Source organism: Candida pseudojiufengensis, assembly GCF_024610245.1.
Source record: "Candida pseudojiufengensis strain CBS 10847 chromosome Unknown scaffold7, whole genome shotgun sequence".
Classification (NCBI taxonomy): domain Eukaryota; kingdom Fungi; phylum Ascomycota; class Pichiomycetes; order Serinales; family Debaryomycetaceae; genus Lodderomyces; species Lodderomyces pseudojiufengensis.
The window spans coordinates 605,039-630,797 of record NW_026261527.1 but is presented as its reverse complement, the minus strand read 5'-3'; the positions used below and the strand labels follow the sequence as shown (position 1 = coordinate 630,797).

Sequence of the window (25,759 nt, the reverse complement as noted above, 5' to 3'; positions counted from 1 at the left end):
ACAGTTGAGATCAAAAATCATGGAAACGGTTTTTAGATTAAATAAGGAACAAGATAATAATTCATCAAATCCACATCAATTAAATCAGACATCTGAAGATCAACAAAACCATAAGAATCATCAACAACAATCTAAATCATCAAAAGATCAACCTCAGAAACAAAAAAGAAATAGATTATCCCTAAATTGTCTTAGTTGTAAAAAAAGAAAAATAAAATGTGATAGAAAACAACCTTGTTATTCTTGTATAAAATATGGTTCAATATGTCAATATCAACATATAACTTGGAATAAATCTCAACAACTTGGTGGTGATCAATTTTTAGTTGAAAGATTAAACGCTCCAATTACTGATACAACTCCAAAACGTTCTAAAAATATTGAAGATAATAACAACCAACAACAAGAAGAACCCAAAACGAAAAAGAAAAAAATTGATCATGAACAAGTACTAAATAAAACTACTCAAAATCATGATAAAGACGATGTTTATGCACAATTAGATTTTTTGAAAACTAAATTAAAAGAATTAGAAACTACTGTGATATCGAAAGATGAGTCTTCATCACCACCGAAAAATATTCAATTTATACCTGAATGTCATCAATTCCAACAATCAAATTCAACAACACAACCTTTAAACTTAAATTCAAATACAAATACAATTCCAAAACCTAAACCAAAACCAAAACAAGCTTTTAATTGGGAAACATATTCATTAAATTCATCAAATCAAACATTAATAGGAATAAATCCATATAATGAATCCAAACCTCAAGAAACAATTAGTTTTTTTAATGATTATTCATCAATTTATATGCAAGATGAAAATAGAAGATATAATCATGGTCCATTTACATGGTTATCATTTTTAAAAAAAGATCCTGCATTAAATTTAAGTTGGAAATTTTTACAACATTTAAGATCTGAAAATAGAAGTATTTTAAAAAAGACTCCAAGAAATGTTAAATTACCTATTTGTACTCCTTCTTCTCATGTTCACACTAAATCAATTGAAGAGGGAGAAGAAGGGGAGACTGGAGAACAAGGGGAAAATGAAAAAGAAGGAGTTGAATTGCAAAGAACCAGAACCAGAAGAAAATCGGAAAAGGGATCTAATAAAACTTCTATTGCTAATAGTCCTATACTGTCATTACAAGATCCTAAAATTGATGATGATTTTAGAGAAAAAGCTATTGATAGAGATGGATATAATGATTTAAGATTATATGGAAATATTAAAACTAATTTTAAACAACTGGAATTAAGAGGTGGTAGAATTGGTGGTAAAGGAATTAATGGTAAAAGAAAAGGAATAATTTATGGAGAATTTAAAAATAAACGAGGTTTTGTATCTGAATCAAATCTTACTAATAAGAATGATAGTTCAAAAAAAGAAACTAATAAAGATGATGCTGAAACTCCTTCAAATTGTACGCAACATCATGATAACAACCATGATCATCATCATAAACATGGGGATAGTGGTAATGGTCGTCGAAATCATCATCACCATAATCACGGAGAAGATTCCAAACATTGTTGTTCAAATTCAAAAGTAATGTCTTATGGAAAAGGTAAAATAGAAGAAGAGTTAAATCTTATAGAAAATTTAAAAAATTATTTACCAAATCAAAAAATTATATGGATATCAATTGATTTTTTTTTTAAATATTTATATCCTTATATACCAATATTAGATGAATTTGAATTTACAAAAGAAATGGAAAGATTAATTGGACCACGAGGATATAAAGAAATTCAAATTGAAGATTTAAATATTGAAAAAAGATTAGATTTTGCATTTTTGGGAGTTTTATTTATAATTATTAGATTTGCTCATATTTCTTTAATTTCAAATAGATCATCAAATAATATTTATAATTCAGAATTTTTTAAATCTGAAAATTTAAAATATATTTTAGAAAATCCACCAGATTTAATGATTATTGAAAAAGCAAAATTATGTTTAAGTCAATTTGATTTATATAGAAGAACTTCATTAATTGTTTTACAATTAACATTTATTATAAGATTACATTCATTATTTTCTCCTGAAGATGGTGATGGAGCAGATGGATCAGATTCTCAAATTTATACTGCATTATCTATTCAGATGGCTTTAGCTATAGGATTAAATAGAGATGGATCAACTATAAAATTTGATGATATAAAAGAAGATTCAAAATTACAAAATTTACATCGTAAAATTTGGTTTTTTATGATTATATGTGATTTAATCCAAGGTTATCAATATGGTAATCCAATGTGTATAAATGAATCAATGTATGATACAAAATTACCATATTTTGAAAAATCAAATAATAATATAAAAGATATTGAGTTAGAAAAACATGTTATTGGAACATTTGCATATTTTGAAAAATATCATTATAAATTAGTTGACATATTATCAGCTTGTTTAAATTTAAAAAAACCAATTGAAATATCAAGATTAACTGAAATGATTACAGATTTAGAAATTTTTTTAAATGATAATTATGGAATATTGAAATTTTTTTTAATACCTTATGGAGAAGATAATTATGCTTATCCATTTATAAAAGTAATGAAATGTAAAAATTATATAAATATGAAAATGTTTATGAATTTAATTTTTTATCATTTGTTTTTATATTATGAAAAACAAGCAAAAAATAATATACCAGAAGCTAATAATTTAGCATTTTTTTATTTAAAAAAATTGATGAATATATTTTACGGTGAATTTTTTCCATATATTTTTCAATTATTATTTAATAACAACAAGAATTTTGGTACTTCAATAACTGTTGATTTAATATTAAATCCTTCAATTCAATCAATGTTACATAAAATTTCACAATTTACATTTGCGATATTAATAAGATTAAAATCAACTATATATACAATGAGATATATAAATGAAAAACAGCATCAACAAGGTATAGTCTTGGGAGTAAATTTAGAATATAAAAAAAAGTACCTTAAGTTAGTTAAAATTTGTCAATTCTTGGAAAAATTTAGTGAAATTTGTGTTATGGCAATGTCAAGATTAAGTCAAAGATATTATTATGCTTGGAGAATTTCAAAAGCTCATTCATATATAAGATCAAATTGTATATTAAATGATGAATTCATGAAATATTTTGAACCACAGGAGCTTTATCAATTTTTAGATTGTAATGATTCTCAATTAAATGAAATTATAAATATTTGTGAAATTAATATGAAAAAATTTACAATTTTTCAAAAACAAAATTGTATGTCTAATAATTGTAATGAAAATGATGAATCAATTAAGAAAAGAGAATTTGAAAAAAATGGAAATGAAAATAATGATAATGAAAATGATGGTGATGATTCAAATAATCAAGATAATTCAAATCTTTCACCTCCTAATTTACATACAAATGAAACATCACCAACCACAAATTCAGAATTAAGTAAACATCCAAAAACTCCAACATCAATAGATATTGAAAATAATAATAAGGTTGATATGAACAATAACACAAAATTACAAGAAGGTGATATAGTTGAAAATAATATATTAGGATTTCCACCACAAGATGCAATTATATCAAATCCATTAACAACAGAATCTTGGTCATTTTTAGATGATTTTAAATTTATGAATTCTGATGAAATTGATAAATTATGGATAAGTATGAAATTAAAATATGATAATAAATCTTCAAATAATAATAATAACCCAAACAATAATAACCTGGATCATACTAAAATCGATAATAATAATGTAAATTTAAATAATGATCAAATTAATTTAACAAGACATAATAGTGAACCAAATTATATAGGTTCCAAAACATCACCAATTTGGTCAATAAATTCATCAAGTACAACTCCAAGTATTAATTTACCAATAAATCATCAAGATCATCAACAACAGCAAGCACAACAACAAACTCATCAACAACAACAACAACCATCATTATCAAATTTTAATTCTCCAATATCAATTCAAAATTTATTAAGTAATAAGATCCAAACACCTCAATTACAAACCAATCATCAAATGAATTCAAATTTTCAAAATTTACAAACTTCAAATTCTCAACCACAACAACATGCAAATCAAATTAATCAACAATCACAACAACAACAACAACAACAATTAGATAATAATTTTATTGATGTTGAAGCATTAAAAGAATTTGATTTATTTGATAGTTTACCATTAGAAGAAATGTTAGGAATTATAAACAATGATTAAAAGACTTTACTTTCTTTTATAGCTTTTTGATATAATTAACTTAGACTTTTATAGACAATTTGTTCATAAAACAATAATAATACATTTTTATTAATTATAACCACAACCTATTAATTATACACTTGATAATAATACAAACTTTATCTTACTCTCTATATCCTTTTTTAAAGTCCTAATAAACCATCAAAATCTCCATAAATATTAAATAATCTAATTAAATCTTCATTACAAGCCATTGGATCTAAATCATTATCATTTAAATTATTTAAATTATTAAAAATTTTATCATCATCAAAAAAACTAAGGATTGAAGTTGATGAACCACCACCAAAACTTGAATCTAATCCAAATAAATTTAAATCATCTTCTTTATATTCATCAATATTAAAATATTCATTCGTGCCTTCTTCATTCTTGAAATGATTTGTTAAATTTAATAAATCATTATTTTCATAACTACCTCTATGATCATTTAATATTATACCTTTTGCTTTTAATCTTTCGGCTTTTAATTTATTTTGTTCATCTTTTGCATTACGCAATTGTGAACATAATTTACATAAATGTTGTAATTCAGCAATTGTAAAAAATTCAATCATATTTGTCCCCTGATGGAAAAATGATTGATCACTAATAGCTTTTTCAAAAAATACATCTGGATTTTCAACACATTGTCTTAATATAATATATGTCATTATATATAATCTATAACTATTAATATAAGTTCTTGATAATTTTTTAAAATTTCCAACAAATAATTCTGCTTCAATTAATACCATTGTAAATAAAGTATCCATTACTTCTAATCTTGGTATAAAACTTGGTTCTTTAAATACTTTAAATGATAAATCCTTTTTTTGATGTAATAATCTAACAAAAAAACTTGTTAAAAATGAATGAGTTTTATTCATATATCTTTCATTTGCTGATGTTAATATATAATCATAATGTTTACCAAATAATTCAACTGAATTATCTAATACATATGACATTATATAAACTATTTGAACAACACTTTTTATATAAATTTTAAATAATTCAATACCTGCATTCATTGACGGTGTTTTAGATTCATTATATTCATTTTCATAATGTATTGCAATCATATAATATAATCCAGATAAATTAGTTCTTAATTGTATAAATATACAATATTTCATTACTTTCATAAAAGTTTCTTCATGTTCAATGGACCCTACTTCCCAACCATCTTCTTCACTTTTTGGATTTATCTTGGCTGGTTTACAAATTTCAACTTTAAAAAAATCTTTACCAAAAAATTCAAAAAATATTCTTTCTAAATTATTTGTATCTGATAAAATATCCATAACTTTTGGTTTAACAGACATATTACAAATTTTGGAAACTAATTGTCTATAATATTTATATATCAATATTGTTTTTTTAATAAATTCATTTAATTGTCCAGATTTGTCCTTGGATTCATAAGGTATATGAACATCACTTATATCTAAATTCATTAAATTTAAATTTGTTCCATTATGTATTGAACTAACTGCATCATTTCCTATGATATAATACCATAAATATCTCCAAGTTTTAATTAATCCTGGATTTTTTGTTATAACATCATGAGTTAAATAAGTAGTTGGATCTCTATTTAATCCTATTGATAATGCATGTCTTATAGTTATACCTAATAAAATTTGAGAATCAGCTCCACATATTCCATGACCATCATCTGGAGCATTTTCTTTATAAAAATATAATAATGATAATAATTGAACTAATTTAAAAGAAGATTTTGATGCATTTAAACTATTTCCAATACATAAATCAATAGCTTTTCTAAAAATTGTTGATGTTATAGGTTTCATATTTTCAATTATGGATAATTCTTTTTCATTATAATCATTATAAACATTATCATTATGAATTAATGTCATATAACCTAATTTTAAAATTAATAAAAATATACCTAAAGTTCTTAAATCATTATCATTTTTAATTTTTAAATTATTCCATTTTTCATGACTAAAAGCTGGAAAATTTTTTAATAAATTTTTAACATCAACTATAAGGGAATTTTCATCAATTATTGGAACAAATGGATAAACATATTTAAAAAAACGACAAAATAATTGAAACAGATTATATTGATCTGGTAAAATTGATGTAATATATTTTTCAACCATTGAATAATATTGTTTTTTATCATTTGTTGCTAGTAAAGTTAATTCAAAGGTTGGGATATTTATAGTTGGTTGAGATTCATTATTTAGTTGATTATTATTATTACTTGCATTATTGCTGTTATTATTTCCAGCCCCAGTGACGAGATTATTTGGTGAAAAATCATCAATTGGTGAAGATATATTTAATGAATTATTTGCTTCAGTTCTTAAATTATTAATGGCAGTTTTTGATAATTTATTTAAATCACCACCACCTTCATTTTTACCAGAATCACCATCACTTAATCCAGGAATTCCTTCCATTGGACTAGTTTGATTTTGTCCAACTTTTGATTTCTTATGAGCAGGCGATGAATAATCAAGACTTCTTCTACCTGATGTTAATGAACCATTTGAATTTCTTCTTTTTCTTGTATTATCACTTTCTATAAAAACAGCCATTTCTCCAGTTTTAAATAAATGAACTAAAAAATTTCTTAAAATTGTTATAAATGGATCTAATTTTGTTAATCCAATATATGAAAGATAACCTTGTAATTGACCATTTGGACCTTCAGAACTTAATGATAAACTTGCATTTGAAAATACATTGATTCTATCATCGGGACTTATTTGTAATGATGAATTCGGTCCTAATGGTATAGATACTAAAGGGTTTGATGAAATTGAATCTTTATAATTTGGAGAATTGTTTGATTGTATAGAAGGTGTTTTACCTAATGAATATGATGCAGGGCTGGAAATTGCATTACCTGCTTTATTATTAACATTATTGGTGTTGTTATTATTATTGTTATTACCATTATTATTGCTATTATTATAATTTGGAGGAGTTATTCCAGAATCAGCGTTAATAGATTTCAATTTTGTTAAAGGAGGTGTCATAAAATTATTCCCAGTTGGTGATGCATTTGTCATGAAATTATTCGGTGAAGGTATACTTAATCTTGATGATGAATTCCTATGCTCAATATGATGGTTATTATTATGCGTTGCTGTAATGGAGGATGGCCCTGAAGGAGGTTGTGGTAAAGGTAATGAATTGATCGAAGAAGAAGAAGTTGGAGGTTGATACCCTTTGAATGATGATTTCGGTGGACTTGTTAATTTTGGTTTACCATTATCTTGTGAATTCCTATTTGAATTAGTTGAATTTGGGATAGGTAATTGAGGTGGAACCTTTGTAGTATTAGGTAATGATGAATAAGACGGACTTTGACCTGGAACAGGATACAATGAAGCAGATGGCAGTGGTTGATGGTTTGATGAATATGAAGAATGTGAATGAAGTGGTGCTGGTGGTGGAGGTGGTTGAGGTACAGGTAGTGGAGGTGGTTGCATATGATGTTGGTGTGAATGATTATGTGGACTATTATAAGTATGATTATTTATTCCATTAGTTGTGTTATTACTTGTACTATGATTCATTGGATCTGATGAAAAAGGTGATGGAGGAATTGGATATTGAGGGTGAAGTGGTGGTTGCTGAAAATGAGGGGTCGGCCTTGAATTTCCTTTTTGATATGATGATGAGGATTGAAGTGGAGGTTGTTGTTGTTGATTCAATGGACCAGGTGAATTATATTGTTCATTATAAAATGGAGGTGCTGGAGGAGGATGAGGGGTATGTTGTGGTAGCTGATGTTGTTGTTGTAGTGGTTGTTGATGTTGCGGAAGATTTGGTTGCTGATGTAGTTGTTGTTGCTGATAATCCTGTTGATATTGATAATTTTGACTTAATCTTTGTTTTGAACTATGAGTTTCATAATGACATAAATGAGCTATTGATTTTTTAATACATGATCCACAAACTGGTTTTGCTTTATCACATTTTGATTTTCTTTTTCTACAAACTGAACATGAAGCAGCTAAACGATTTCTTTTTTGTTTTTGACCACTTGGTTTAGATGGTGGTTCTTGTGTATTTGACATTTGAATATCACTTTGTCAAATTACTTCAGATGATATTTGGTAAGTTGTTTGGTCGGATAATTCAAAAAATTTAATAAAAATAATATTTGATTGTAAAAGTGGAATAATAATTGTTTATTACAACTAAATTAAGGTTTAACAAAATGGGTGACAGAAGCTACCAAATTACTACTGTATAAATTTTCACAAGACTTTATCAAATACATGTTTAAAAAGAAGATACTCAAGCTTTGGTTTGATGAGTGCAATTGTATGAAATCTTGGTATAGACGAGGGATTTACAACTAAAATCCTTTAAATATTGAAGGAGTTACACCAATAAGTTTTATAATTCAATGTAGTCCATTTTTTGTTTATAATTTGAATTCGCTTAATTAAGATTCATTTTCGGAGTTTTTTCACTATACGTTCAAATTAAGAAATTTGATAGGGAAATGTAATTTGTATTAAATTGTCTACTGATCATCCTCACCTTTGTAAACTTTGTTAAGCTTAATTCACCATCAAACGTTTGTAAACTTTGATGTTTTTACATTTTGATTGTTTTAGACAAAAAAAAAAAGAAAAAGGTTTTGAAAGTTTATTTTAAACATAACAACCTCATGACTTCTTGGACCAACAAATTGGAAATGAGGAGTATGTTGACAAAGTTAAAGATGGGATTAATTCAATAATATATTTGAATATTAAATTCCATAAATTTATAGAACTTCATTCAATGAATTAAAAAATAGGACCCTTGTTTTGTAATTAATTTTGTTAACTCCTGATCATACATTATCAAAGATTTTGTGGGGAGAAGTCAAGTATCAGATATTTGGTAGCTTGTGTCGTAAAACAATTTTGATGAAATTTCAGTGACAAGTTTTAATTTGAGACACTCCAAAAAATATAGGACGTGTTTGTTTATACAAAATTAATAATATGAGAGTATACGCGTATAATCTATCATCAACTTTGTATTAATATTTTTACAACCAACTAATATTAAAGAAAACACCACCTTATATTCAACGTTGATCGTGGATTAGCATAGCTCATTAACTCAGTATTTAATAATCTTATACGAATAGATGAGTGATTCAGAAACAGATTCAAATATTGAAGATGATTATCATAATTTAGAAGAATTTGAAGATTTTATTGAATTTAGTGATGAAGAGAGACCTATTGTAATAGATGAAAAACAATTATCAGAAATAAACTCACATAAAAATAATCCAACCGTCATAAATGTTGATGATGAGGAAGAAGAAGAAGAACCTGAAGAAGATAAAATTAGAACTTTAACTACAACTTTAAAACCAAATGAAACTCAAGCTCAAAAATTATTAAAAGCTCATATATCTGTTTTAATTTCAGCTTTAGGTGGTATAGATTATGCATCAGATATAAAACCATCCCCATATAAATTAGGACATGATGCTTTAGCATGTTTAAAAGATATTAAAAGATGGATAAAAGCAGTTGATGAAAAACAAAATAATTATGAAGTTGCATTAGCTTGTGCAGAATGTGGTTTAATACAAAATGATTTAATAATAATATTAAGTCAATGGGAATCAAAAATGCAAAAAAAACGACCTATCAAGAATAAAATGTCAATGGAAAAAATTATGTTATCATGTTTAGAAATTTTGGTATTATTAACATGGCCAATTGAATTTAGTAATAATTTATCAGATAATCAAAAATTATTATATACAAATATTAAAAAAAATCATGTAATATATAAAAAACATATTTTAAATTATAATGATGGTCAAACTTTAAAAGCTATTATTAGATTAGTTTTACCAGTTATTGCAAAATCTAAAATTGATAGAGAACCAAGAGATAATCAAATATTAAGGTTAGTATTATATCTTATACGGAATCTACTAGCAATAGAACCTCCTACATCATCAGTATCTTCAAAATCTTCTCATAAATCAATGGTTGCAACTGCTGATTTACCAGCTGGTGTAACACAAGATGATATATCAATAAATAAAATTTTAAGAATTTTTAAAAAAAATAAAGTGTTAATGCTACTACTAACGATATCTGGTTCCATAGGAACAGAATTTGATAAAGATTTATTTGGAGAAATTTGTCTTGAATGTATATATTTAATGGTTAAAGGTTTAAATTCAAAAGATGTATTACAAAAACCTCCACAAGATGAAAATATTGTAAGTGCTTCAGCTCCAATAGCTCCAATATCAACTACCGTGGGGTTACAATTATCAGATATGTTAGCTACTGAAGCTAAAAAGAAACAAGCACATACTTCAAATATTGCAACAAGACATGGAAAATTTGGTACTTTATTATCAATTCGATCTTCAGATTCAAATTCATATGTTGTATCAGGAGAAGAAGCATTAATTGGTACAGATGGAACTATGGACAAATTAGATAAATCAAAAACATGGCAAAATAAATCTCATTTTAAATATGATTCAGATGATTTTATAAAAACAACTACTCCTGTTTATTTAAATAATGAAGGTAGAATTTTATTAAATAAATTTATTGAAGAATTTTTATTAGAAGGATGTTTTAATAATTTAATTGAAATAATGGCATCTAAATTAACAAGTCAATCAGAATATTCACAAACTGATGAATTATCAAATGCAAGTTATTTTTTCACTATTTCATGGTTTTTAAATTATCAACGTGAACATATAAATTTAAATGGTTCAAAAAATTATGATTTTGGTTCTGTTAGAGCTGCATTAAGTGAAATTAATTTTATATTAATAGTATCATATTTTAGAGATTCTTTTACAAATAAATTATGGAATTCATTACATGTTGCAATGATTTGTTTTAAAGAATTATTACAAATTTCAAATTCAATTTTTGGTAAACAAAAATTACAACAAAATGAATATGATGACGATAATGAAGTAATAATTCAACATGAAATAGATAGAGAATTAGCTGAAGGTATAATTAGAAAATTATTTTCATTTAATGATTTTTTAAATATTTTAGTTCAAATTCCTCAAATTGCATTTAAACATTCCCCTAAATTTCTTGGTGAATCAATAAAAGTTATAACCATTATTTTAAAATCATTTGAATCATTTGCAAAAGAAGATTTACAATTATATGTACAAACTAAAAGAAGACAAAAAAGACAAAATAAATCAAGAATTAATGATTTAGATAGGGATAATGAAAATAAATTATCAAATGCCATTTATGAATCAGATGAAGAATTAGTTAAAGAAAATATAAAAGAAGTAACAAGAGAAAGAAAATTAAATTTTGCAAAAACTGAAATTAGATTTTTTAATCAATCAATTGTAACATCATATATTGAATATTTATCAAGATATCAAGATTTAACTCATGAAGATATTAAAATTTGTATAAGTTATTTTCATAAATTATTTGTTATAAAAAAGGATTATAATGGATTATTTAGATTAGATTTTTTACAATTATTATCAAAATTAAAAAATCATTTACCAAGAGGTTCATCAATTAGAAATAAAATTGAAGAATTTATTTATTATTTTATGAAAAAATTTAAAATTGCCCTTACAAGATTTCCTAATATTATCGAAATTTTATTTCCAAGAATTGAAGAAAGTTCAACTAAATGTTATTTATCAACTGGTGAATTATATGAACTTGATTATCTTAATGATAAATATAAGATTAAAGATAAAAATGGTGATTATGTTCGTTTGAATGGATTTGGTAATGATGATGAAGAATATCGGGGAAATGATGATGATGATGATGATTCAGAAAATGAAATTGCATTTGAAATTGCTGCAAATCCAAATTCAAATAATAAAAATGGTACTGAACTTGATGAATTGGATGAAATAGAACAACAATTAGAATTACATAATAAGTCAGATCGACCTAGAAGAAATATAGAACCAGGAAAAGCTCAAAAAAGAAAATCAAAAACCATACCAAAGACCAATAATAAAACCAAAACTAAAGCTAAAGCTCCTTCAACTCAAATTAGAAGAAGAAAAGTACCAAAAGATTTAATAGAAGATGACGATAATAATTCATCAAATCATCAAATAAAATCATCAGAATTTATAAATGAATCAGATGATAATTCAGATGATGAAGAATTTTTTCAAAGAGAAGAAATATTAAGAAATTTATTAAATTCAAATCAAAATATATCAAATGATTTAAAATTAAAAGAAATTAAAAAAATGTGGGATAATTTAGCGAAAAATTCAGGTAATAATTTAAATGTTTCTAAAGTTATTGATAAGGTTGTTGAAGAAGTTTCTTTATTTGTACCTGAAGATGAAGATGATGAAGAATATGATTATGATAAAAATAAAGATAAAGATGAAGAAGTAACAAAGAGTGATGATGAAGTTAGTCAAGATGAAATAGATACAACAAAGAATGATATTGATAATTATGATAATAGTGAAAAAGATAAAGAATCTGATAATAATTCAGTTGATTCTGATTTAGAAGATAAAGAATTATCACAAAATTCATCTAATACATCAGCTATTGAATCAGATACAATTTTAAAAAGATCGAGAATAACGGATGAAGATGAAGATGAAAAAATACCACAACAACGAGATTTACCTTCAAGAAAAAGAAGAGCAATCATACTTGATGATGAAGATGAATAGAACCCATTTCTAGAGTCACTCATATTAATAAATAAAATGCAAATGATATGTATTTAATGCTTTTCTTTTTTCTCTAATTAAAGTCTATGTAGGTATATCTTTTTTCTAGTCAACAACGCAATGATCACTTTCATCTTTATTATTTATAGCATCCATAATAGTCATTCCAGAACTTATAAACATAATAGCAAAACCAAATATAACACAACTAATACAGGGTAAAAATTTTGAAATTAAAAAATTTCGTTTTTCTTGTTTATCTAATTTTGACCAATTTCCACCTAAATTTTTATAATTTAATTTTAAATAACATAATGGTGGTAAAATATATGCCATAAGACTTGCTGATGTTGCACCAATTAATTCTAATATAATACCTAAATTACAAGTAAATAAACTAACTAACATTGAACTAAATACTAAAAAAGTAGTTATTAAAAAATGTTGTATTTTTGATAATTCAAAATCTGAACTTGTTAATCCTTGAGTAGCTGCTTTTTTACTTAGGAGAATCTCCTTTATTACATCTCTTACTACAAATATTTCCAAGGGAAAAGTAGTTAACATATTTAAACCAAAACAAAATCTTGCTATATTTATCCAATTATCATTACTTTTAAAATTATTTAAAATATTTCCCTTTGTATTTGATTTAAAATTTATAAAACCATTTATTCCCATAATCATACAAAAAATCATTGAAATAATACATGATAAATGAGTTAATTTTTTAAATTTTTTTAAATTTTTATTTGATATTGATTGATAAATAAACATTGTATTATGATGACAAACTAATGCAAAACTTATAACTGATATACCTTGAAAAATATTTTTATTAATTAAAAAATCAGATATTGAAATATCACCTCTTAATTCAGATGATACAAATGGTGCTCGAATTAAAGTTAATAATACAATAATAAACATTCCTAATAATGCAAATGCTGAAGCTTTTGCTAATTTTGAAATATCACGATTTAAACTTAATGGATATGATATACATATTGTAAAAATCAGTATAATAAAATTTCTAGATATAATCCAATTCCATTGATTATTTTCAACTATACTATTTGGTAAAAAAATTCTTATAACATGAGGAATTGTATCTCCTATAATAACACAAAATGCCATACATCCACCATATGCAAAAGAACATATAGAAAATAATAATATAATTTTACCACCCATTCCAAAACTCTTATAAACTGTATCTTGATAAGATTTTGTATTTGTTAATATTGAATTTTTAACTATAAGAATTAAAGTCCAATCAATTAAATAAGTTAATATAATCATTACAACGATTCCACCAATTAACCCTGAATTTTTAAAAGCTAATGGTTGTCCAATTATTCCTGCTCCTAATATTGAATTTGTCATATTCATAAATGCCATTTTCATATTTGATGAACCACCTTGATCTTGAGAGGAAGTTTGTGTATTTGATGCAGTTGTAGTTATATCATCTTCTTCTATTGATATTTCATAATCTAAATTATTTAAAGTCTCGAGTTCAAATTCTTCAGAATTATAATTATTATTATCTTGGTTAAAAATTTCATTATCATTTGATCTATTGTTATGCTTATAATTGTTGGTGTTGGTTGAATCTAGGTTTGATTCATCTGGAAGTAAGGTATTACTAACTGATGTCAAATCATCCGTCTGATCATGAACACTCTGATTTAATGATTTATATTTTTGATTGTTCGGCACTTTAGAACTCATGATATTTATAGTTATGATTTAGCTTTTGATAATGAAAGTTTCGTAATTTAAATGATTGATACTATATGACTGCTAACATTAAGGCTTTCAGGAGAATATTGTGAATTAAAAATGCAGATGAAGTGAATATATTTCCAAACTAATGGTCTTTTTTATGTTGTAGAATGTTTCAAAAGTTAATCTCTAAAACCAATTTTCATATGTTTTGTGTTGAAAAATATTTTTAGACCGTTTTTCATAAGCCGCAAATTCTATAGCCTACAATATGTTGCAAATTCATTGATTGGTGTTGATTAAAGATAAGACAAATTGATCCAATCTCCAATTAATACGAAACCGTACTGTTTACCAACTCATTCAGCTTCAGACCTTAAACAATTATTTCGCACAGTATTAAATTTAGAGCTCTTGGGTTAATCTCTGCCACCCTGCAGTATGTGCCTATTGTAAACCAGAGAGAGATACAAATAATAACAATCTATTCAGTTTAGATGAAAATGATGTTAAAAAAAGTTGATTCATAAAGTCTCGAGATCTAGCTGGATTTTCCTATTCCTTGTCCAAATTGTGAATACCATATTAAATTACCCCCTTATCATTGATCTAAATTCTATTACCCCCTAAAATTTTAATTGAAACACAAAACTGTTGTTCTTTCTTTCTACTAAAAAAAATGATATGCAAAGGAAATGATGTTTTACTTTATATTTAAGTACATCATATCCTTTATTCATCACAACTAAAACCAACTACAATAACAACATAATACAAAAAAATGGTGGGACGACAATCTAGTACTGGTAGTAATCATAAATTTAATAATAAAAATAAAAAAAGATTTATAGATAGAAAAGAAGCCAAAACACTAGATATTCAAAGAGCATTAACTCATAGAGCTAGATTAAGAAAGAATTATTTTAAATTATTAAAAAAAGAAGGAATAGATGAACAACCTAAAAATGAAATAGATGATGCAGAAGAACAGCAGGAGAGTAACGATGTTGATGATTCACAAAGTGATAGCGAAGATAATGAACAGGAGGAAGAACAACTAAAACCCAAAAAATCAAAACCTTCATCATCCAACAAGATAAATCCCAAAGAATTGACATATGCAGAAAAAGCAGCAATAGCAAAAGAAAGAAGATCAAAAATAAGACATGATAAATTACAAAAAATTCAAGATAAAATTGAAAATATAGCAAGACAACAAAAAATTAGAGAATTAAAAAAAGAACAATTAAAACGAAAAACTAAAACTGGTCAACCATCAATGGGTCCTCGTATAAATAATTTATTGGATAAAATTAGAAAAGATCGTGGAAATTAACTAGTCTATTTTAAAAAGTTTCGTTTCTATTGAATCTTCTATATATAAATAAATTGTATATACATTCGTTGCATTTGATATATTCTTTTATTCTAAAGTTTTAATCTAAAATTTCGAAATTTTAAAATTATATCATAAATAAATAAAGATGCCAATCTTTTATGATAATCAAACCAATTTAAACTTCTTTCTATAACCCATTTTATACCTTTATCTTGTGTATTTATAATATCATTTTTTTCATCATAAACATTTTTTGCACAATAATTTGCCATTATTAAAAAAGTTCTTTCGGGCCCCAAATCAGATTGTAAATTTTCATCTAAATGTCTTGTTAAATCATTAGTTTTTAAAATCAACAAGATCATTCTTGGCATATTTGATAAAATATCCATTAAATCTTCTAATATACCTGAATTATCATCATTTATTTGTGATTGAATTTCAAATACTTCATTTGCTGATCTTTTCTTTTTTATCTCATTATTTAATACAGCTTCTGGAGTTCTACCTGTTATTGCACTTATAAAAATTTTAAATTTTTGTTCACCTTCTATTCCAGCTAATGATTTTGCATATTTTTTCATTTTTGGAACATCGTTATCTAATACAGCTAACCAAAAATGTGAATAATCACGTTTAATTTGTAATGGGATATCACGATATAATCCATGATCATATAATACAATTTCAAAATTATAACCACCTTTTTTTTCAGGTGTTGATTTTATTGCTAAATTACCACCATGAGGATCACAATGTAATCCTACATCTGGTGTGAAGATCATATCATTGAATATATGTGTTAAACAAGTACTTACTTTTGATGGATCTATATTATTATCTTTCAAATATTTTAAATTATCTAATCTTGCACCTGAAACATATTCCATAATTAAAATTCTTTTATTATCTTGTATAATTTTTGGAATTTTTAAAAATTCAAAATTTTTAAAATGTTCAGCTGTTCTTTTAGAATTTTCAGCTTCTTTTGTAAAATCTAATTCAGTAAATATTGAATTTTGAGTTTCTTCACCTAACCAAGTCATTGGATATTCTGGAAATACTTTATACATTAAATTAAAAACCATATTAATTAATTCAACATCTAATGGAACAAATTCTTTTAAACTTGGATGTTGAACTTTTACAGCTACTTTTTCTCCATTACTTCTTAATTTTGCTATATGAACTTGTGCTAAACTTGCAACTCCAATAGGATTTGGATCAAATTCAATAAAAATATCAGATAATTTTAAACCTAAATCTGTTTCAAACATTTTTTCAATTTCTTCAACTGATGATCTTGGACATTTATCTTGTAATGGTATCATTGTTTCAGTCCATTCTGGTGGTAATAAATAAGTTAATGCAGATAAATGTTGACCTAATTTTATATATATACCTCCATTTTTTTCTAATGCTTTTAGGGTTATAGTGGCTGCTTTTTTATGAGTTTTTGATAATGCTTGTTGTCTTTCTTCTGGAGTTGAAAATTCTTTCCCCAATGTTTCTTTATATAATGCAAAACATCTAGTCATTGCTAAAACAACTACACCAACTCTATCAATGGTTAAGATTGAATGTTTAAATTTATCATTTGTATAGAAAAAAATTGTTCCTGTTAAACCTATACCTATTCCTATTATAAATAGTTTTTTGTATCTATTTGATCTTGATTTTGTGGTGGTGGTTCTTTGTGTTGGGTTGATGGTAGAATTTGATAATGGTGGTGATGTTGAATAAAAGAATTTTGAAGATCCATATTTTGATCTTAATTTGAGTAAAGATGATTGAGTGAACCTAAAACACGGCACTAAAGGTTTATTTAGACATATACGAGGTCTAATTAATCTTATCATTTTCAAAAAACTTTGATTTATTTTAATATATGGTTATATAGTCTTGGTTAATACATAGCAAATTTATTTTGAATCTGAATAACTATGAAACAAAGATGTAAGTGCATGACATACTAAATTATAAAATATGGAGTAGCCATTTCATGTCTTGAAAATCATTAAAATTAGACGACAAGACTTTTTTCCGACACAGATTTTTTATCAGATCAGATCTCTGACATTTTGTGTTACGAATAGTTTTACCCTAAAACTTAATGTATCAATCGAAACAGAAGAAAGAATAAAGAATGAAGAATAAAGAAGGAAAATGGAAACTACAAATTATTTAAATTAAAGATTCGGCGATCTTTTCTTCAATCAAGAGATTTGATTTAAGATCTGGTCAGCATTACAAAAATTTTCACGTGAAATGAAGTACTGATTTTTCAAAGATGGTATTACTACGAAAACATAATAGATTAATTCAGTCCACAATTTAGGAAAGTATTCTTCAATGCGATGTCTTAGAAGGATCTATATAAATCAACAATTGTCTTTTAATTATGATTCAGTTCAATGTTTTTTGATAATCTTTGACGATTGTTTACAACAACAAGCATGAAAATTTATCAACTATTATTTGTTGTGACAACAATTTATTCACTATCAATATTTGATAAAAGAAGTTATGTAAATGATCAAATTGAAACTAATGTACCACCAGATCAATTTAATTCATCTGGAAGAAGACAATTGAAAACTAAACATCAAATATCATTACCAATTTTCCATTGGAAATTTCCATTACCTCCACTTCCTTTTCAAACTGTGAAAACAGATAAGATTTTACCACCGGTTGATTCTGATAATCCAATTAGTATAGATGAGATGGACACCTCAAATGTTTCACCGCAATTACAATCTAATCAACAATCTTATCACGCCCTGACTAACAATGTTGAAGCTTATGTTGAATTTGTGGATGACACTAGCGTTAGAAGTTTACAGCACGAACATGACTTGAAAGGTATTAATGATATTTTATGGGAATTAATGTCTGTTGGTAGAGATGTTACATTAGATAAAGTATCAATTTTACGTGATATGTTAGTTTTGTTAGATCAAATAAAGGAAACTTATGGAGAGGTGAACAATGAAGAAGAAGAAGGTGTTGACGGTAATCAATATGAAGCAAATACTGATGATGGTGGCTATGAGGTTAATGATCAACAAACTGTAATTTATCAACCTGCAAATCAACCTGTATTTTACCCATCCCCGATTTATCCTGGAAATGCTGCTGCAAATGGAGGTCAACAACCTTTAAACCAATATACTCCAGTTGGACAATTTCCTGCTCCAATCGGATATCAACCAATAGTTCTTCAACCGGTATCATCCCAGACTGCTGCTGCAACTACAAGTAGTGCAGAGCTCCCTTCAACAACTACTCATGATCAAATTGACGTTTGGAGATTTGATAAAGATAAAACAACCAAACAACATAAAAAGAGGGAATTAGACTCCAATGAACCTACTAAGAAAAGAGAAAAGTTATCTCCAAATGATCTCAAAAATATTAAAATGAATGATTGGAAAAAATTGTTTTCAAAATTTGGTAAAGGTAAAGGCAAAGGCAAAGGTAGAAAATTTAGACCAAGTCGTGGAAAAGGAAGAAATTTCCGTGATAACAATAACGAGAAATTTAAATCCGGTAAAGGTAAAAGTGATGATTATGAATCCTCAGATTCTGATGATGATGAAGATTATGAATATAGAGTCCCCAATAATGAATGGGAGAAAGAATATAAGGATTGGGAAAATCAATTTAAAAAGGATTGGAATATAAAATATGGTAAGAAATATGAAAAAGATCGTGAAGATTTAGAGAAGTTATTAAAAGATCGATTTGAACAAGAAAGAAGATTTAGAGAAGGGAGAAAGATTTATGATCCTAAAAAGTATAAAAATGAATCTAAAGAGTGGAAAAAAGATTGGTCAAACGAACTTAAGTTGAGAGATTTGAATTCAAAGGAAAAATCAGATATTGAAGAACAATTTGATGATTCAAAACAAACTGATAGGGAAGAAGATGTAAAACCAAAAGAAAAATTGGATGAAAATTCTATTCGTGGTGATGATAAAGGAAGATATAAATCAGAACGAGGAGCAATAAAGACAAAAGAAGGGGATCGTTTAGTTTATGATAAAGAAGAGTATCGTCTTGATAATAGTTATGAAGCAAACTTAGGTCCTGATTCCAAGATTCTTAAAAAAAGAAGTGAATATATTTTTCAAAACAAGAATGTTGCCATTCCTCCCACCAAAACTAATGCAGGTTTTAAAATTGATCAACCTGGACTTGAAAGTGATGGCGAGACAGAGGTTAGAAAAGAAGATAAAGCTAAAATAAAGGCGAAATTAAAAGGATTATTGAAGAAGAAAGGCAAGCAGCAAAAAGTAGAAGAGCCAGAGTCAGAAGAAGAAACAGAGCCAGAAGTTAAAGGTCCAAGTACAATAAAGTCATCATTCACCAAGGCGCCTTATATCCATGAACCAGTGGAGGAGCCAGTTAAAACCATTCAAATAATCAAAACCGTTGAAGTTGAAGTACCAGTAACTGCCACATTTGTCAAAGAAATTACATATGAATCCGTTGTACCCAAAAAAGACGTAGATTGTGATGAAGAAGATACATTTGAAAACGATGATGAAAATGATTGCAATTGTGTCGAGCCAGATGGTGAAGAAGAGTACATTAAAGATGACAGTCTTTTCAAGCATGCTAATCCAAAACTCAATGGTAGACCATTAGCAAATGACTTTAAGTTGGAAAAATTAGTAAAAAATGGTCGTTATAGTAAAGGAAGTATGGGTGGTAAAGCTCAAATGGATAAAATTGATATTTTCAAAAGATCAGTTGAACCGGAAATCGATAGAGAATATTCTGGATATGTGGATGAAGATTTTGGAAATTATGAGAAATATGGACCAAGTGATGAAAGTTTTACTGATAATGATGAAAAGAAGGAAGAGAATAAGGAAAATGAAAAAGTAGCTGATGATTTGAAAAAAAATAAACCTTCTTTGGCATCTAGATTGTGGTCCAAATGGGGTAAGAAGAATGCAGATCATAAAAGCGAAGTAAATGCTCAGTCTTTTGGTGAGAAGAAGAAGCAAAGTCTTACGACAAAAGTTGAAACTGTGGTATCGAAAACGTATACACAGGTAGAATCAGGTAGTAATGCACAAGAGACGGAAACTGCTGGTGATGAAACAGAAGATGATGTTGATAATGATCAATCAAACGAGTCTGAGGAAGAGGATCCAGACTGTCCTAGCTCTAAAAAAGCGAAGACAGCTTCATCGAGTATTCATACAGTCAGAACTACTTACAAAAGTGGATCATATTCAATTTCAAAATCAGCATCGACAATCTCGAAATCAAAACCAACTTCAACATTTAAGTCAATTTCAAAGCCTATAGCCACCGCGGAACCAACTTCGAGTTACACATCCACTGAAGCTGAAAAAACAGATACAGCGTCAGAATCGCCTACACCCACTGGAAAACCCAAGAAGAAAAAGTGGAGGGAGCTTAGAGAAAAATTAAAAGGATCTGCTGGTGGTAAGTTTGGTAAAGCTGGTGAAAAGTTTAAAAAGAAAACTGGTGGAAAATTTAAAAAGCCTACTGGTATTAATGTCAAAGACTTGAAGAAAAAATTCAAAAAGAATAAAGGTATAACAACTGAACCAATCACCACTATTTATGCTGCTAAAAGTACATCTACTTCTTCAACTAGAACCATCACAGAAAAGGAAACTATTGTCAGCAAAATCACAACAAGCAAAGTCAAATCATCTTCAACGGGATCGAAAGAAGAGGTTACAACTCAAGAGGAAACAAGTTCAAAATTGAGCAGTTCTAAAATTAAACCAAGCATCACTTCAACTAAAGAGCTAACTTCATCCGTTGCAACTTCATCAAAAATCAAATCTACTCCCACTAAATCAAAAGAAGAATCCACATCAGAGGAGGAAGAGACAGCATCAACTTCATCCAAATCTAAAATTGAACCAACTAGTACAAAACCAGAAGAGGAAGTAAGACTGGATGAAAAGACTTCAGTCGCTCCTCCTTCTACCAAATCAACTACTTTAAGAACTACGAAACACTTTTCAAACGGACCAGTTAAAACATCTGCATCTAAGTCACCAAGTCAAAGCACACAAAAAACTTTAGAAGAAGCCCCCGAACCAACAGGTAATTACTCTTCAGACGAGGAAGAGGATGATCCAGACTGTCCAAAAGATAAAGACAAAACTGAAGTCGATGAAGGCAAAGGTAAACGTGATTTGAAACATTCCTCAATTGATGGAAGAAAAAAGATACATTTACCCAGAGGTCATTATGAAGATGTTGAATTTTCAGCACAAAGTATTAGTATTAATCCTAATAACTCTCCTGACGAATTATTGCTCAAAATGTTTTTATCCTTAAAGGATTCAGCCATGATAAATCAAATTTTGACTTTGTCATTAAATGATGGAATTGTTAGAAAGGGATTATTTGATCTTACAGTTCGACTTTTGAATGAAGGGGCGTTACCTTGGGAAGACATTTTTGTAGCTGTTCAATCCAGTGGGTTGCAGTTAGATGTTAAAAAATTGACATTTTCAGATTCTCAGGTTGCTCGTGTATTATCCAATTTTGTTTTAGATTTGCTTCCGGCTTTAGTTGATGTTGGTTCATTGAGTCGTTCTGATGTTTTTGAAGCAGTTTCAGTTACTAAAAAGCCATATTTTGATAAAGAAGTAATATTTGATGGACCCAAACCACTGAATCAGAAAGTGTCTAATGATAAATTTGACATGATATTTCAGTCACCAAAGTTTAATAAAGGTTTTAGACCTCCTCCAATTATTAGACCTTTACCAATTCCAATAAATGATATTTCACGTGGTCGTCAAGAAACAAGTCATGTCAAAACCGAAAAGGGAAGTCATGAAGAACATCATTACGTGAGATTTAAAAATGCCACGGTTGATCATACTATGAATAATCATGAAACTAAGAATAAGGATTATGAAAAAAACTTTTTTGAAAGAAAACTTGACGGTTTAGACCATACACAAAAACATCACGAACATGACAATAAAGATCATAAAAAACTGCATCACGAACAATTTAGAAAAGGAGAGGAAGTTCATGAATGTGAAGGTGAAGAGAAAAAAATTGATCAACATAAAGAAGATTATTTAAAAGAGGAACTCCGTAATGGTGAAACTCAAGAGGAGCATCATGAAAGTCAAATCAGTGAATTGAAGAAAGAGAAGCACGATCAAGATTTTAAATTAAATGATAAAAATTTAGAAGCAACGAAAGTTAAGAGATATGAACTTAATGAACATCAAGAAGAAATTCATAAAGTAGTCAAAGGAAATCATGAGTACGAGCTCAAGGAAATAAATGATTTTGGAGATCAACATCACAAAACTCATGTTCATAATAAAGACAATTTTGATATCAAAAAGGATTTATTTGAGAAAGGGTATCACGAAAAAGACAATTTACACGATAATAGAATACATCACAAGGACGAGCATGATCATGATAAAAGCTTTAAGGGAGTAGATCATCATGAAGTGCATGTCGAAGGTGAAACCCGTAAAGAAAAAGAATTACATCAAGCTGATGATAATGACGTTGAGAAAGAAGTTCATGAAGACTACAAACAAGTACTTGATCACGTCGATGACGAAAAGGATTTGAAGAAGAATGAAAAAAGAGATGAGACTAATAATTTTGAGGATTCAATCAATTTAGAAAATTTTAAAATAAATGAGCTTAATAGTGACGAAATTCATGAATTTGAAGTACTTGGGGATGATGATATAGCTACAGATTTAAAAATTCTTTCTGTTATTCAAAATATTGAAAAGGATGAAATAGGTAATGAGAACGACTTAAATGAATTTGTTGAGTACAAAAAGAAAAAGAAAATGGACAAAGAGTCTTTTCGAGAAGTCAATCAAGATAAAAATTTTGAAAATGCTATTGAAAGCGATCATCAAAAAGATTACGAAGGTCAAAATAGTAAGAGTGAAAACGGAAAAAGACACGAAGTGGAAAAATACCAGGAAGATTTTCATAAAAACGTCACCGAACATCACCAATTTGACTTACATGAGGAATTTGACGATGATTTGAATCACCATGGTAAGGATCAACACAGAGACGATAGTTATGGATTAAGTAGAGATGGGCATTCATTAGACCATCATGATAAGGATCATAACAAAGATGGAGACTATTCCAAAGACTTGCATGAATTTGATGAATATGTGAAAGAGAAGGATCATCATCAAGATTTTTACCATGAATTTGATCATGACAAAGAGGATAAAAAGAACAAAATCGATAAAAGACATGAAGTTGAGCGATATGAAGAAGACTATCACAACAATGTGAGTGAAAACCATCGTTACGATTTACATGAAAAAGATGACAATGACCATAAGTATCACGATAAAGACGAACATAGAGATGATCATTTTGGTGTAGATAAGGAGGGACACTCAATTGATCACTATGAGAAAAATTTTAAAGATGGGGCTGATACAGAACAAACTATTCATGAATTTGATGAGTATTTGAAGGAAGACAATCATCATAAAGATTACTATCACGAAGTTGATCATGAAAAAGATAAGGAGAAAAATGAAGATAAGAAGTCATTTGCTAAAAGACATGAGTCTGAGAAATTTGAAGAAGATTTTCATCAAAACGTCACTGAACGTCACCAATTTGATTTACATGAAGACTTTGATGATGGGTGGAATAATCATGGAAAGAATGAACATAAGGATGACGAATATGGATTTAGTAGAGATGGCCGGACTTTTGATTTTCATAATCATGACAAAGATAAAGAATACGATGGAGACTCTCTGAAAGATTTGCATGAATTAGATGAATATATAAAGGAAAAAGAGCATCATAAGGATTATTACCATGAATTTGATCATGATAGAGACGATGTTGAACATGAAAATTATGAAAGAAAAAAGGGTTGGAAAGGATCTGATTTCATTAAGAGAGATATTTTTCAGCAACAAGTTCAACCTCCCATTGACTTGAATAATAATTTTGAACATGATCAAATTCTCAAAGATAAGGAACTTCATGATAAAAACTCATTTTTTAAAGAAAAAGATAAGGATCAATATGCAAAAGATCGTACCTATGGAGGTGAACGTCATTTGAAAGAACATTATTCAAAAGAACACCATGAGAAAGAAAAACATGAAACGGGTCCAGGAACTGAACATCATGAAAAAGAGAAACATGACAAAGAAGAACATGAGAAAGAACATCATGAAAAAGGACCTCAAGAGCATGAAAAATTTTTAAAGGAACATGGAAAACAAGACGATAAAGTTGATTATGACTTGAAGTCCAAAGTTCAAGAAATTCATCAAAATTTACCATATGTTCCTGAGCCTCAAGTTGTTCCTCCTCCTGCTGCACCTGTTCCTCCTCCTGCTGCTGCTGTACCACCCCCACCAGCTATTGTTCCCGGTCCAAAGCCAGAGCAACTACCTCCTCCAGCAAACATTATTCCCGGTTGATCAAGTAATTATTTATTTTAGTTTGTTTTTGTTCGTTGTGCTGTTTATTTTTTTTAAAACTCAATTTGATTTAAACTTCTTGGTCCATTTGTCACATTATTTTTTTGGTTAATCATTTTTTAAAAGTTGAACTTTTTATTTTTGAATTCATTTTTAAGAGATGTTGTTTATTATCATCTAACCTATGAGATTTGTTAGTTCGGAGACTCATTGGTTTTATCTATTTATTTATGTATTTGTTGTTACATTGTTTAACTATTATCTTATATATTTATTAAGAATTTACACTTATT

General features: G+C 27.5%; 7 protein-coding genes across 7 annotated transcripts; 4 read left to right on the top strand and 3 right to left on the bottom strand. All coding sequences in view use genetic code 12, as the record gives it.

The window, feature by feature from the left end:
• Nucleotides 1-19: 19 nt before the first annotated feature.
• On the top strand, nt 20-4,216 carry ZCF14 (Zcf14p; the record flags this gene model as incomplete). Its single annotated transcript, XM_051756914.1, has 1 exon — nt 20-4,216. One exon carries the CDS (start codon nt 20-22, stop codon nt 4,214-4,216), a length of 4,197 nt encoding a protein of 1,398 aa, XP_051615239.1.
• Nucleotides 4,217-4,380: 164 nt separating this feature from the next.
• Nucleotides 4,381-8,304, bottom strand: ZCF13 (Zcf13p; the record flags this gene model as incomplete). Its single annotated transcript, XM_051756913.1, has 1 exon — nt 4,381-8,304. One exon carries the CDS (start codon nt 8,302-8,304, stop codon nt 4,381-4,383), a length of 3,924 nt encoding a protein of 1,307 aa, XP_051615238.1.
• Nucleotides 8,305-9,377: 1,073 nt separating this feature from the next.
• YBL053 (Ybl053p) lies at nt 9,378-12,929 on the top strand (the record flags this gene model as incomplete). Its single annotated transcript, XM_051756912.1, has 1 exon — nt 9,378-12,929. The coding sequence occupies one exon, from the start codon at nt 9,378-9,380 to the stop codon at nt 12,927-12,929; it is 3,552 nt and encodes a 1,183-aa protein (XP_051615237.1).
• Nucleotides 12,930-13,034: 105 nt separating this feature from the next.
• Nucleotides 13,035-14,663, bottom strand: KGF55_002248 (uncharacterized protein; the record flags this gene model as incomplete). Its single annotated transcript, XM_051756911.1, has 1 exon — nt 13,035-14,663. One exon carries the CDS (start codon nt 14,661-14,663, stop codon nt 13,035-13,037), a length of 1,629 nt encoding a protein of 542 aa, XP_051615236.1.
• A 775-nt stretch (nt 14,664-15,438) lies between these two features.
• Nucleotides 15,439-15,993, top strand: FYV5 (Fyv5p; the record flags this gene model as incomplete). Its single annotated transcript, XM_051756910.1, has 1 exon — nt 15,439-15,993. One exon carries the CDS (start codon nt 15,439-15,441, stop codon nt 15,991-15,993), a length of 555 nt encoding a protein of 184 aa, XP_051615235.1.
• A 92-nt stretch (nt 15,994-16,085) lies between these two features.
• KGF55_002246 (uncharacterized protein) lies at nt 16,086-17,855 on the bottom strand (the record flags this gene model as incomplete). Its single annotated transcript, XM_051756908.1, has 1 exon — nt 16,086-17,855. The coding sequence occupies one exon, from the start codon at nt 17,853-17,855 to the stop codon at nt 16,086-16,088; it is 1,770 nt and encodes a 589-aa protein (XP_051615234.1).
• Nucleotides 17,856-18,452: 597 nt separating this feature from the next.
• KGF55_002245 (uncharacterized protein) lies at nt 18,453-25,466 on the top strand (the record flags this gene model as incomplete). The annotated part of the gene is made up of 1 exon (XM_051756907.1): nt 18,453-25,466. The coding sequence occupies one exon, from the start codon at nt 18,453-18,455 to the stop codon at nt 25,464-25,466; it is 7,014 nt and encodes a 2,337-aa protein (XP_051615233.1).
• Between the last annotated feature and the right edge of the window lie 293 nt (nt 25,467-25,759).